Here is a 12,636-nt window from a genome sequence, read left to right as displayed (position 1 = left end):
CACCTTCCGGACTCAAACGTGAACCAGGTGGAGTCCCGGCCGTATCTGCGCAGGGAGCTGAGGGGCCACATGACGAGCTTGAGGCGGGCATTGTGAATATCCCACAGGTAGATGTTTTCGTGGGTGATCTGCATGGTGCACTCCCCGTAGATGTCCAGGTTCGGCGTGGGCATGAGGTACACGTTGAAGCGCTCTGAAGATAAACAAAATGAAATAGAAAATCCACGTTTTGAACGCCACAGTTAAAGTTCAATCAGAGAAACCGCTTTGCAACAAACAGAAATTGGCATCGGCCCGCTAAACTGTGATCGGAGCGTCTCTGGTCTTTTGCCTTATGCCTTTAAGCAATTTCCAGATGCCTGAAGGCGACACATTCACCTAATCACACAATTACACACAAACAAGAACACCATGTCAATGTGAAGTGAAAAGAGTCCTGTACCAACATGGTGTGAAAGGCTATTCAGCAAGAAGGAAGCCATTACTCCAAATATGAAAAGCCAGATTAAATTTTTCAAATGCATTTGGGACGTTTGTTTTTGGAAAAAAAAAAAAAGTGTCCTGTGGTTTGTTGAAACTAAGGCTGAAGTGTTTGGTGCTGTTGGAGGAAAAGAGAGGAAAGGCTGCCATCTTGAGAACACCATCTGAACTATGAAGCATGAGTGTGGGGACCTCATGTTGTGTGGTTATGAACTTAAAAAAAAAAAAATAGTTCACTGAATGGGTAAATGACATGATGTGGAAATATTGAAGCAGCATCTTAAATTATCAACCAGGAAGTTGAAGCGCGGGTAGCAGTGGATCTTCCAAATGGACAATAAGCCCAAGGACAATGAAGTCAGTGTTTTGGAGTGGATATCTTGAAGTCTTGATCTCAGTATCAGAGTAAACTTTTGAAAATGTGTGTGGGCGCCCACACTGTTGCACCGGTTCAGGTGAGGAGGAATGGATCAAACTCCAGCAAACTATTATGAGAACCTGATGGAAGGACACCGGATCATCTGACCCTAGTCACGCAAGTTGAAGCGGCAATTCCACCAAACACTAAAAACTGATTTTACAAAATATGTAAATATCTGATTTCAACTGCAAATTTATCAACTTGCTCTGGCATGTCGCCCAGGTGTTTTTGCTGAAGTGACTTAATTCCCTTCCTATTGCATAATTATATAGTCTGAGCTTCAAAACAGTCACTAATGATGGGTTTCACCTATTAAAATCGCTTGTTTTTCCCAATGCAAACCTCTTTAAATACACACTTTCCTATGACGTAGGAGCTTGTAGAAGCTGATCTAAAATCAAAGTTTTGAATTAATTGCCTAAATAAATAATTTTTGAACCACTTTTAAGAGGAGAATCTTTCCTCCAGGTTATGAGGAAGGGCTAAGAAATTCCTCAACTGGGTTTGGTGCTCTTCTTCGTCGTGAAATTGTAACTTTGTCACATCATAATGACACAGCAAGAACTGCAAACTGAGAGAGAGAAAAAAAAAACTATCAGAGAGAAGAAAAAAGCAATGTAGGAAACAAGGGAGGAAGAAAGTACAGAAGACAGAAAGGCAAAACACAAGGAAGGATAGGATGAAGGACGAGCAAAGGAAAGACAGGTGGAAGAGAGGAAGGTCATGAGGAAAGAAGGGAAGAAAAGACAGAAAGGAGCAAAGACATAATGAGGGAAACAAGTGAGGGCCCAAGAAAAAGAATAAAGAGAAAGAAAGAGGAAGGGGAAAGAAAAGTAACAAAAGAGACAAGGAAAGAAGAGATGGGAATGAAGGAAGGAAATCAGGAAGGAACAAATTGATCATTTAAACAAGGTGAGCAGGAATAAGGTCTGGACATAAAAACTTTTTTTTTTTCTTTCTTTTTCGTTCCAGGCGATTCTTGAATTCAAAATCTTCCAGAATCTACTTTTATTTGTCAATTAATTCTCCATCCAGAAAGCAGAAACATAGCACCCTACTTATAGACAATATCATGATCTATGTTCCCTAGGCATTCACTAACCCTAGGGGTTTGGAAAAATAAACTCTGCCCCCTGCTGTTCAGGAGGCATCGAGAGTTTAAACGACAAGCTGGAGTTTTGTTGCGTTCACTCAAAGCAGCAGCAGAAATGTGCCGGTTCGGTTCAGGGTGCTTCAATCTTGCGCTGCTTGAACGCTTTATTTGAACGAACCAAAGAGGGGTTTGTAGTCAAAACCTTGCACTCTGATATCTTACATAAAAGAGGCCAAGTATAGTTGAGGAGCACAATTTCGCTTCGTAGCTGCAGGGAAATGAAATCCATCAAAATGAAAGCAAGTTTTTTTTTTCCTTCTCCTTTTTTTTCAATTACTCGGTCTTTTAAAAACTCTAAACTGCTCCGTTTGGACTGTTGCCTTTTCAATTTCCTTCACAACTTTACAAATTATACACAGTGAATGAGCTGCTCCGCGATAGCGCCTCCTCTTTTTTTTTATATTCCCATTTCCTGAGAGTGGAATATGTGTAGAGGCACATTTATTTCGCACGGCTTTAGGAGCCATAATCTCATCCATCTCTATGACAAGCTTCATTACGAGGGAAGCCAGTAATGCACAGCACTTCTCATTAGGCCTGGAACAGAGCCCCTGCCAGAGCCTGTGACCTGTACTTCCACACACACACACGCACACACGCGCGCAGGTTTCCTTTAACATCCCACATCAAAACAAACCTCTGAAGCCCAAAGCTGGAGGATAGTGAGCTCATACGACAAAACTCTCCAACAGGGGACTTGAAATCAAATATTGACAAAAATGGCCCTTATTAGCAGAGCCTAATTGGACATTGTCCGCTTCACTCCCCTAACCCTCTGAAGTCTCGGCTGCTTTAACGCAAACAGGCCGCATGCGCAACAGATAAGTGCTTGGAGGAGGGCTGATTGAGAGGGATTGACCCCGAATAGCTGCGTGTGTTAGCTGGGACTAATTGGGCACTCACCATTCTGCTCCCGCTGCACTCCCGCTGCTAACAGGTCCGGCTCTCCGAGGCTGATGTCGTTGAGACGGGTACCCAGGCACTCCACGCACAGCAGCTTGCACCATTCCTCGGCGTCCAGCTCTGCACACAGCAGTAAAGAGTCAGTGCAGTTGTATGTCAGACTGTATATATATATATATATTTTTTTATAAGATTATAACAACGTGTGGGTCCAACCTCAGGGTGCTTTCATACAAACATGAAACCCTTGAGTGAGTATTCATTATAAAGTGATGCATGAAAAAAAAAAAAACAGCTACAGCCATCATTCACTGGTGGATAATTTATACATAAAATCTGAAGCCAATCACTAAAAAAAATGGTTCCAATATTCCAATCTCAAAGTCTGTGTCTGATATTTCAGTGGCTTTTTCTCTATTAAGGGAGGAAAAACTGATAATGGTCTCAATTTGTAATCAGCCAAACATCCGAGGAGAAGCCAGTAACTCTGGAGGTGCTGCAGAGATCCACAGCTCAGGCAGAAGATTCTGATGACAGAACAACCATTAACTGTGCAACCTTTTAATCTGTGTACAAAAACATACACAATTCGTAATTCTAATACCTTGCATCATTTTGAACACGTGTTGAAATGGCCCAGTCAAAGTGCAGACCTAAATCCATTTGAGAATCTGTGGCAGTGACGATGTTTTGCAGATGTGCAAAGTTGTGGGTGCCATACAAAAAACTTGTAGCTACAATTAAAGCAGAAAATGCTTCTACAAAATATTCACAAGGTTGAACTACAAACAGTTTCTATGTCACAATTATGTGCTACTTTGTGATGGCCTAACATATCAAATCCTAGTAAGTTTTGGATTAAAGAAATGAAAAAAAAATATATGTGTGGAAGGTCTAAGAGGAACTGGAAGTGTGGCACTGTACCCGTTACTGACCCGTTTTTATTTCCGTCAATCAATACAGATCAAAAGCTTACGGAACGGGTGTGAGAGGCATCCAATCACTGGAGAGCATTTGACGTAAATGGCGGCGTTATGCAACAGCCTGTTTGTTAGATCAACCGGAAAATGCAGATTGGACAGAAGGGTTAAGGAAAGGTCGGCTGCTATCCGAAGCACTTTATTCACACACAGGAGGAAGCAGAAAACACGGCGGCTCCGGCAATTCAGCTCTTTCCTCGTGCTTTCATTAACTCCCCTCGCTGTGGCCTTTAAGTGTTTCTAAACTCCCACACTTTTTTTTTTTTTTTTTTTTNTTTTTTTTTTTTTTTTTTTAAGGCCACTGAGTGGAAAATCAGCCAAACAAACACTTCATCAGCACAGCGGCGTCCAGGCTGCGCTACGTGTAGCGCGTCAGGAGACACGGCAGAAAGACACGTGTGCATGTGTAGGTGAGTGAAGGAGGGGAGAAAGAAAACGGCGCCGCTTTTTGTTTTAATGAGTGTTTGCAAACACGCGGCAAGCCAGAGTCAGGTATGCACGAACCGAATCGGGAGACGGTTTACTTTTTTTTTTTTGTTTTTGCGGCAGCAGAGCAGCAGTCATTACACAGACGGATACAATATGTATATCTGCTCGCATTCATATCTGTCAGAGAGGCAACTCCTCGGTGGAATTTAAGGAGCTGACATTCTCAATGGTAGTCATAACTCAAGGTCACACTCTCATCTTTCTTTATGTGCATATTTGACAGTTGCACCCAGAGCTGTCAAAAATGCGCGATTATTTTTTTATTTTATTTTTTTCCGCTCGCTCCGTTCCGTGCCTCATTGACAGCACGCTGCTTGGGAGGACGCAACAAAGGTTTTGTGTTTTAAAAGTAACATAATAGGGGGAGATTTATAACTGCTAAACAGTCTTTTTTTTTTCCTAAATAAAACATGCAACAAAAACTTTTTTTATTCATGCATATTTAAGTGATGTATTTAAACAGCAGCGCAGTGCTTGTTAATATTCATCGCTGCATTAACACGCCATTAGATATTGCAAGGCAGCAGGACAAATTAGGATCCTATGAAGTGAGTTCTTATGCAATGCAAGTTTACCTTTTTTTAATTCTATGATGTGTAAAAGCTGGGGGGAAATGTCATTTCTGATTTTCAGCTCAACCAGTCTGACAAATCTTTTGTGATCAGTGAATGCACCGTACGCAACGGCTAACGGTGCTTTCTCTAGTTATTCAACTTTTGTTTCACTTCAGAACCACCTGGAACACAAATAGCTTAAATTCAACACAGCTGTTGCTACTTGTTTAACCAAATAACACTCCAATGGTGATGTGTGTTCTAGTTTGAGAGTTTGTCGATACTCAATGGTGTGAAAAATATCTGTATCTGTATTTGGTTGGACGTCAGTTCTGCGATTTCGCTACTACTGGTTAACTATGGCGTTTAAAAGTTCTGCAAGGAGCAATCCGTAACATCTGAAGGCAAAACAAAAATAAACCGTTCCGATTTGGATGGGGAAAAAGAAAAAAACACATTCATGAATTAGATCCATATCCCTTGTAAAGCCAGGGAACCCAACTCCACAAATCAGCTTAGCGTGAAACAGCACAATAAAATACATGGATTCATTTTCTTTGCCCAGCTTTAGGCTTCAATAAAGCTATTTCAACTTGCTTGGGAAGGTCTGGAGGTTTTTTTTTAGGCTTTCCACCCATCGCACTAGATGCAATCTCTATTGTTACAGTGCATAACGGGGTTGAAAAAACACCACAAATTATGCCCAATATTGGTTTTCAGACCTGCACAATGAAAATCAATATTTCAGAACCCATCTCCCAACCTCTTAATATGGCGGCAAATGAGCATCACTTGGCTAAACTCAGATCCACCACAGCCTCCATCACTTCTGTTTCTCTTTTTTTTTTTTTGACCCGACATGCTTCATTCTTCTACCACACCTGTTGTTTTTTTTGTTTTTCCCCAAAACCAAATTACCATAACATAACATCTTCAGGAGATAAACAAAATACCTTTTCTCCCCTTATTTCCTCCTACTGTGGTTGAAAGCAACCAATTAGATTTGTGCACAAAAAAAAGGACAACTCACCTGACTCGCAGGCAAACGTCTTGGACGTGTCATCGCAGAAGATGATGGCGACGGCGTGCTTCTTTGTCTCCCGTGGCATCCGCGTGACGTTCTTGATGTTGTGGAGCTCGGTGATCTACAGAAGTCAGGGAGAGAAAAGCAGCAGCGGCGGCGGCGGCACATGAATGAACACTGCAGCAATAACGGCGCGGCTTAATTGGTATCCTCCACAGCTTTTGCTGAAAGTGCAGCGGGGAGTTAATGACGACGATGCAGAGCCGTAAACTTAAACAGAGGAGGTGATCCTAAAGAACAAATCACACCAAGCAATTTTATGAGGCTTAAAAATCTCATTTAAAACAGGGAGAAATCACACACGCCAGCTAGCCGCTCACACTCCTGTATGGTGTTTAATATGCAGCTGCAGAGGCTTGCGGCGTACAAGGCAACCCTCATCGTTGTGCACCTCCTTGAAAATACTCTTCCAGTTAATACAGAGGAAACCAATGATGAGAATCTAAAATCACTTCACCAGGTGGCTCGTAGTGAATGGAAAAAAGGGAGGAGATAACTTTTTTATTGAATATCACCAGCATTGACTGGACATTTCATTCAACAGCCTTCCTGATACTCGCCGTCTCCAGCAGATAAGGCCCATTACATTAATGTAGTCTATTGTGTTCTAACTACAGGCCTCTTGCCAAACTGTTACAAATGAATTAGCTGGGCTCATTGCCCATACAGTAAAGCTTGACTGCTAAAGGTTAAAGACCCTATTGCACACACACACACCCCGTATTTGGACTACACATTTCTTTGTTCGATGGGGTGACATGTAATGAATTTCTCTCTACAGTTAGGTAGCCAGTGCTCAACGTTCAGGCCCAGCTGAGGGATTTCTACAAACCTCTGTTTTTTTTTTTGTTTTTTTTCAAACTCAAGCTGCAATTTTGTGTGGTTTGTCCTATCCACACATACTCAGTTTATACAACTAGAAATACATTTTTCAGCTATTCGAGATCCATTTGAACGGTTCTTTTCCGGGGGTTAACTATTGGAACAACATCTCCAATGAATTTCAAAAGCAAGATTTAGAATTTTCTGTAATCAACAAAAAGTTTTTTTTTTTCATTCCAGAAACAGTGTATGTGTGGGATCAACGTCCCGTTGCCACTCTAGGCTGGGTTCAGGTTTTAGTTGTAGTAGCCAAAAAAAAAACAAAAAAAAACACATCATTGTCTCGTCTGAACTGAAATCATTTGTCCATATAAGAAGCAGAGAATTTCTGCTTCACCTCAAAGGTATTAATTTTGGAGCAGTGGCTTCTTTCCTGATTACTTCGGTTGATGATGCAAAACTTGCATTAGGACAGCGACACTAATGATGTAGCAGTTTCTAGTAAATGGTAGGATTTGGGCTTTGGTGGTTCCTGGGTTATTCCTGAACATCTTAACCAATTTATTTTCATCTAAAGGTGACAGTTTGGCTGAAACATACAGTTGTGTGTTTCAGGGTATCGTTAGGTGAGCAAGGTATCACTTTCAGCTCTGAAACCGTTTCAAACCTTTTTATAACCTACCTTGTTTCATATTGTGATAAGAAAATGTAGTCAAGTGTTTTTTTTGGTTTTTTTTGCATTTGACTTATTTTCTCTATTTAACAATTTAACTTCTTTTTTTATTATTTTATTTCCTGCATTCAATTTATTTTTGTTTTCAAGGGAATCAGTCTTGTGCACAACATTGTTCTTGATGTTTAGTGATTAAGTAGTTCAGACGTTTTGCATAAAACTCTTATTCCTGCCACATAGCAAGCCTTGGCAAGAGTAAAACTGTTTGAGTTGTCAAGCTCTAAACAATCATTTACAGTAACTTTCAAGTCAACGACAAGTCATTTTTTTAAAATGCTTTTTACCGATGATTAATGCACGATTATCAAACTCTGCAGTCATGATTAAAATCGCAGCAAGAATGACTCGGTTTGCATGCTGTCTCCATGCCTGCTTGACTTCTCCAGCTTTCCCCTGCAGTCCAATAACTTCCATGTCAAGTGAATTGGCACTTCTAAACCGACCTTAAGAGTGAGTTTCAGAATGTGTCTCCTGTGACTGTGTTGGGCCTGTGATGGACCAGTGACCTGTCCAGGGTTACTATGTCTCTTGGATAACCTCCAGAATGATTAATGTTGTGCAGCAGCATCCTACTGGGTGTTTTTGGGCTGTGGGATTTCAATGTCAGATGTGTGGAGAAAAAAAAAAAAAGAAAAAAAAAAGAAACAGGGCTAAATATTGGAATCTCAAAGCAACTGTTTATTTCCAAAAGCTTTGGGGTAAAAAAAAACAACAAACAAACAAACAAAAAAAACATATAAAACAACCACTTTTACTGGTCTGTTTTTAGAATGCATCAAATTCATTAGACGTTTTCCCTCAGGTTAAGCAATGAACATTTAATTGCTACTGATGTACTGATGACAGATAAAGGAGAGAACAACTTGGTATATCTTGCAATGAACCTGGTAACTGCAGAGAGTAGTTAAAAAATTTAATAAAGCATTTATACGCATGCAGCAGCAAAGGAACATTTGTATTTCTTCGCGATCTAAATTCCTGGCAGGTGTTTCAATTGTTTCCATAATTTTCTTACTTAAATCTCACCTATCATGTGGCATACGTCGGAGATCAGACCTCAGACCAATGTTATTTGCATTTCATATGTTCCATTCGTGTAAATTATTAAAAAGCACCTCAAAGTTATGGACAACAGATTAAATATGAAAAGATAAATGATCTCCTTAAAGATGCCTTTTCTGAGTTAAGAATAATTGCAAGGTTAAGACGCCTAAAAAACCCCCATCATGCTTGCCTTCATCTCAACCTACCTGGACTATTGCAGTAGTTTTTATGGTGATATTGGACAGTTGCAGATTGATCTGCTTCAATTGGTCTAAAATGCTGCAGTAAAGCGTAACTAGCACACACTAACAAGACCATTACTTCTATGCCAGCTCGTTTTGCAATGACTGTGCATTTTAGACTTCATTTTAGGATTTTATTGTTCATTTTATTTTTACCTTTAAATGAGGTAGTTACACCAGCGGTCCTTTAACTCTGCGCACTCCGATTAGACCACTAAAGTCTGTAGAATAATTGGTTGCTGTTTCCACGTCCAGGTTGAAGCATAAAGAAAACTAACTCATTCGTTTCTACTCTACTGAATAAGACAACTTCCCCTGTGCACAAGCACCTCTCTTACATTACACATTTTTAAATCCTGTTTAAAAAATAAAACCATTTTGCTCAATAACTTATAGAGCTCTGGAAAAAAACTAAGACTCATGATTTTACTTTTTATAGGTATATGTTTGGCTAAAATGAACATCGTTCTTTTATTCTATGAACTACTGACAAGAAGTCTCTCAAATTCCAAGCAAAAGTGTTGAATTTATTTGCAGAAAATGAGAAATTGTCAAAATCACAAAAAAGATGCAGCGTTTTCAGACCTCAAACAATGCAAAGAAAACAAGTTCATGTTCATTTAGAAACTATAATACTACTGTTCTAACTCAGGAAGAGTTCAGAAATCAGTACAACCATGAGGTTTTCGATGGGATTCGGTGCAGTGGTCTCTTCATTTGTTCCCCATCCAGAGTTGGATGTAGAATCTAAACCTCTCAATACGTGACTAAATCCGACCATGCCTTATTGCATTATTCTTAATAGGACAAATATGCAATCAATCTATCCACTGGTGCTCCAATGCAGCTTGACATTTTCGCAGTAGCTGACTCAAGCCAGAGCTCAAGAGGCCTCAAAAACAACTCCACAGGAAGCTAAAAATACACCCAAAAATATGCAGGATCTCTTTTAAAGCATGGACCAGTGATCTGCAGAGAGAGAATGCTGCAGAATGAAAAAGAGAGAGAGAGAGAGGGGGAAGGAAAAAAAAATGTGAATGGGAAAAAAAATAAATAAAAAATCTAATCCCCTTTGTGTTGATTGTGTAAATCAGCCACCAGTGCAGCCTATTTCCCACCCACAGCACTGCAGCGTTGAATGAAGCCCCGAGACGGGACCCTTTTCTGGATCTCGGTGGCAATGCATTACCAGGTTCAGCGGTGCATGCGCGCGCCCATCGCTCACTACGGCGTGGATGCATGCGGCGCCTCAGAGCGGGGCGGTTTACAGCCGCACGGGCCGCTTCGTGTGACAGCATGATGCAGTAGGCAGAGATATATCTAATTCACAATACACGACTGATACTGTGGCAGCAAATGGTGCAAACAGAGTGGATCAAAACATCAAGATGGCTTGCAGCTACATCAATAGACACAGATAAAGTCAAAACTGGAAAAGAAAACCTCACCAATTTGCCTCATTATCACGGGAGAGAAGAAAGAACTGAATTGCCTCCACAAACTACAGCCACAAAGTTTACTCCGCAGTCCTCCATTATCTCCTCTTATCTCCTCTCATTAGGATAAAACATTGTTCACGGCGCTGCTCCTTTAAAATCATCCTCACTTACCGGGATAATGAATCATAATTGGTGCATTTCAAGGGGCTTACGAGGTGCGGAGAGAGATATTATATGGAGGATTACTACTTTTCAAAGAGAGGAGGAAAGGCCTGGAGGACAAGATAAAGTCCCAAAATGTGCCTTAATAGATCCTTAACTTCATCATCTGATATCACTGGACAGAATTGTAATGCAAAGATGAAAACAGGTTTCCCACTGCATGCTTAAAACAGTCTAGTGCTCCGGTTGTGCCCACAATAAAAGCAGTACAATATTAATAACCAGATCAGCATATTTTTTTGGTGGAAAATGTTTTTCCATGTGGCATATGATTTACTAATAGATGTAACAGAGTAACAGAAAACTAGACCAGTGAGAGCTTTCATTCAATTAAAAAAAAACAAAAAACAAACAACATAAAAAAAAAACAGGTGGTGCCTTATTTAAGGTGGGAGGCAGCCAGTGTTGGTTTAATGACGGTTCATTGCTAACTGAAAAAAACTGACTAAAATGAGATGTTTAGTAAAACACGACTCTAAGAAATGGTGTGATTTAATGAAAATGTTGACACGAGAGAGGAGAATGTGATACGGAGCTATGCCAACATGATCCAAAATGCTTGGAAATTGAAGAGAAATGTTGAAGAAACAGGAGAACTATCATCCAACGGGCCAAAAGATGTGTTTGCATGCTTCGAATAACACTGAAAGTTCGAATACATGTTAATACCTAAAAAGATTTAATGTTGAAGAAGAATTTCTATTTATCCAGTAAATGTTTGAATTTGTTAAGAAAAAATTAAGTCACGGCTAGATTTTGAACACTGATATTTTGAGATGTGCTGAAATGATTTGGAATGGAGTAAGCCGTGTGCATTATAATTTTACATGTACGGAGAGAAACACCATTACAAAGAATATATAGACAAATATAAAATTAAGAAAAGGGATTTCTTGCTTGTGTTTTTTCAAAGATAACAAATCTTAAGCTTAAATGTTGTTACTCACTTGTTGGCAAGGATGGTCTCAGCTGATGTTATCACTCGACGCTGATTAATTTGAACAGTTTGCCAAATTGCAAAATGAAACTCTTGGCTGTTGCCTGGTAATTATGCTCTGCATGTCTGTGTCAGAGACATTTGGACTTTTTTTTTTTTTTGCCAGAGGCAGCTGCCTGAGGAGCTTTATGTACTTGAGAAGACGGCGTCGGACAGACAGGCATTCGCATCCGACGTCCTATTAGCACCACCTGCACCCACAGCGTGCTGCAGGGAAGCAGCAGACGCTGCTAACATTAACAAAGACTCAAATAGAGACGGTTATCTAATGATGGCAACGGACGAAAAGGTCAAAGCATTTCGGAATCAATACAGATCATACTTTGTAGAATATCAATACTTAATTTCATGGCTGTGTAATTGCTACATGATGCAGCTTCCCGAATATTGAATGGATCAGTATCATCAGCATAATAGACGACACCACTCCAAACAAAACTGCAGATTTGACTGTCTGAGGTTTGCACATTCAAAAACTATCAATGAAGAAACATATAATCTAGACAGCATGCTTTACTTTGTTTTTATTTTCTTAGGAATCACTATCTAAGGTGTACTTTTTTATAGTATAGTTGCTTATATTGAAGTGTTGATGTAAACAATGATTTACTTTAACCATACTATATTTTTGGTCTCTTTCTCTTTGATCTGTTTTCTTTCTTTTGGACCAAATATTTGTTTGGTATGTTTGGTCCAAAATATGCATACTCATATGAAATAAGAAAATCATAAAAATGCCACTTTCATGTCCTCACGTAAACTAAACCCATGTTTTGTGAGTAAAAAAGTCTTATTTCAGTTACTTGGTATTGTCCAACGTCAGTATAGGTGCATTACATGTGAAACGTATTCGTCAATGTAAGGTGACATTTTTCATGAATTCATTTCTGTTCATTTGATTATCAACGTAAAACTAATAAAATCTCAAACTTTTGCTCCTTAGGAAGGTTGCATATTGCATAAGACCAACTTAAAATTACAGTTTGCAGTAAGACAGGGATGCTACGCTGTGGCATATAAAATCACAGGAAGATCTTTGCTAAAGAAGCTGCTTTTCAAGCATATGATTGGCA

At 39.7% G+C, this 12,636-nt stretch overlaps 1 protein-coding gene across 2 annotated transcripts in view; it reads right to left on the bottom strand.

Annotated features, from left to right (window-relative positions):
• dok6 (docking protein 6) overlaps nt 1-12,636 on the bottom strand; it is a 59,525-nt gene that overhangs the window by 15,236 nt on the left and 31,653 nt on the right. For both annotated transcript variants that reach the window (XM_007554620.2, XM_007554619.2), the window contains exons 3-5: nt 6,011-6,125; nt 2,958-3,077; nt 4-193 (exon numbers count right to left, since the gene is read on the bottom strand). In XM_007554620.2, the coding sequence (XP_007554682.1) occupies nt 4-193; nt 2,958-3,077; nt 6,011-6,125 (425 nt within the window). The remainder of the gene's footprint in view (nt 1-3; nt 194-2,957; nt 3,078-6,010; nt 6,126-12,636) is intronic.

The sequence above is a fragment of the Poecilia formosa genome, unplaced genomic scaffold, assembly GCF_000485575.1.
Source record: "Poecilia formosa unplaced genomic scaffold, Poecilia_formosa-5.1.2 Scaffold64, whole genome shotgun sequence".
NCBI classification, from domain to species: Eukaryota; Metazoa; Chordata; class Actinopteri; order Cyprinodontiformes; family Poeciliidae; genus Poecilia; species Poecilia formosa.
The sequence above is the reverse complement of the archived record's forward strand: the minus strand, read 5'-3'. Positions and strand labels throughout refer to the sequence as shown.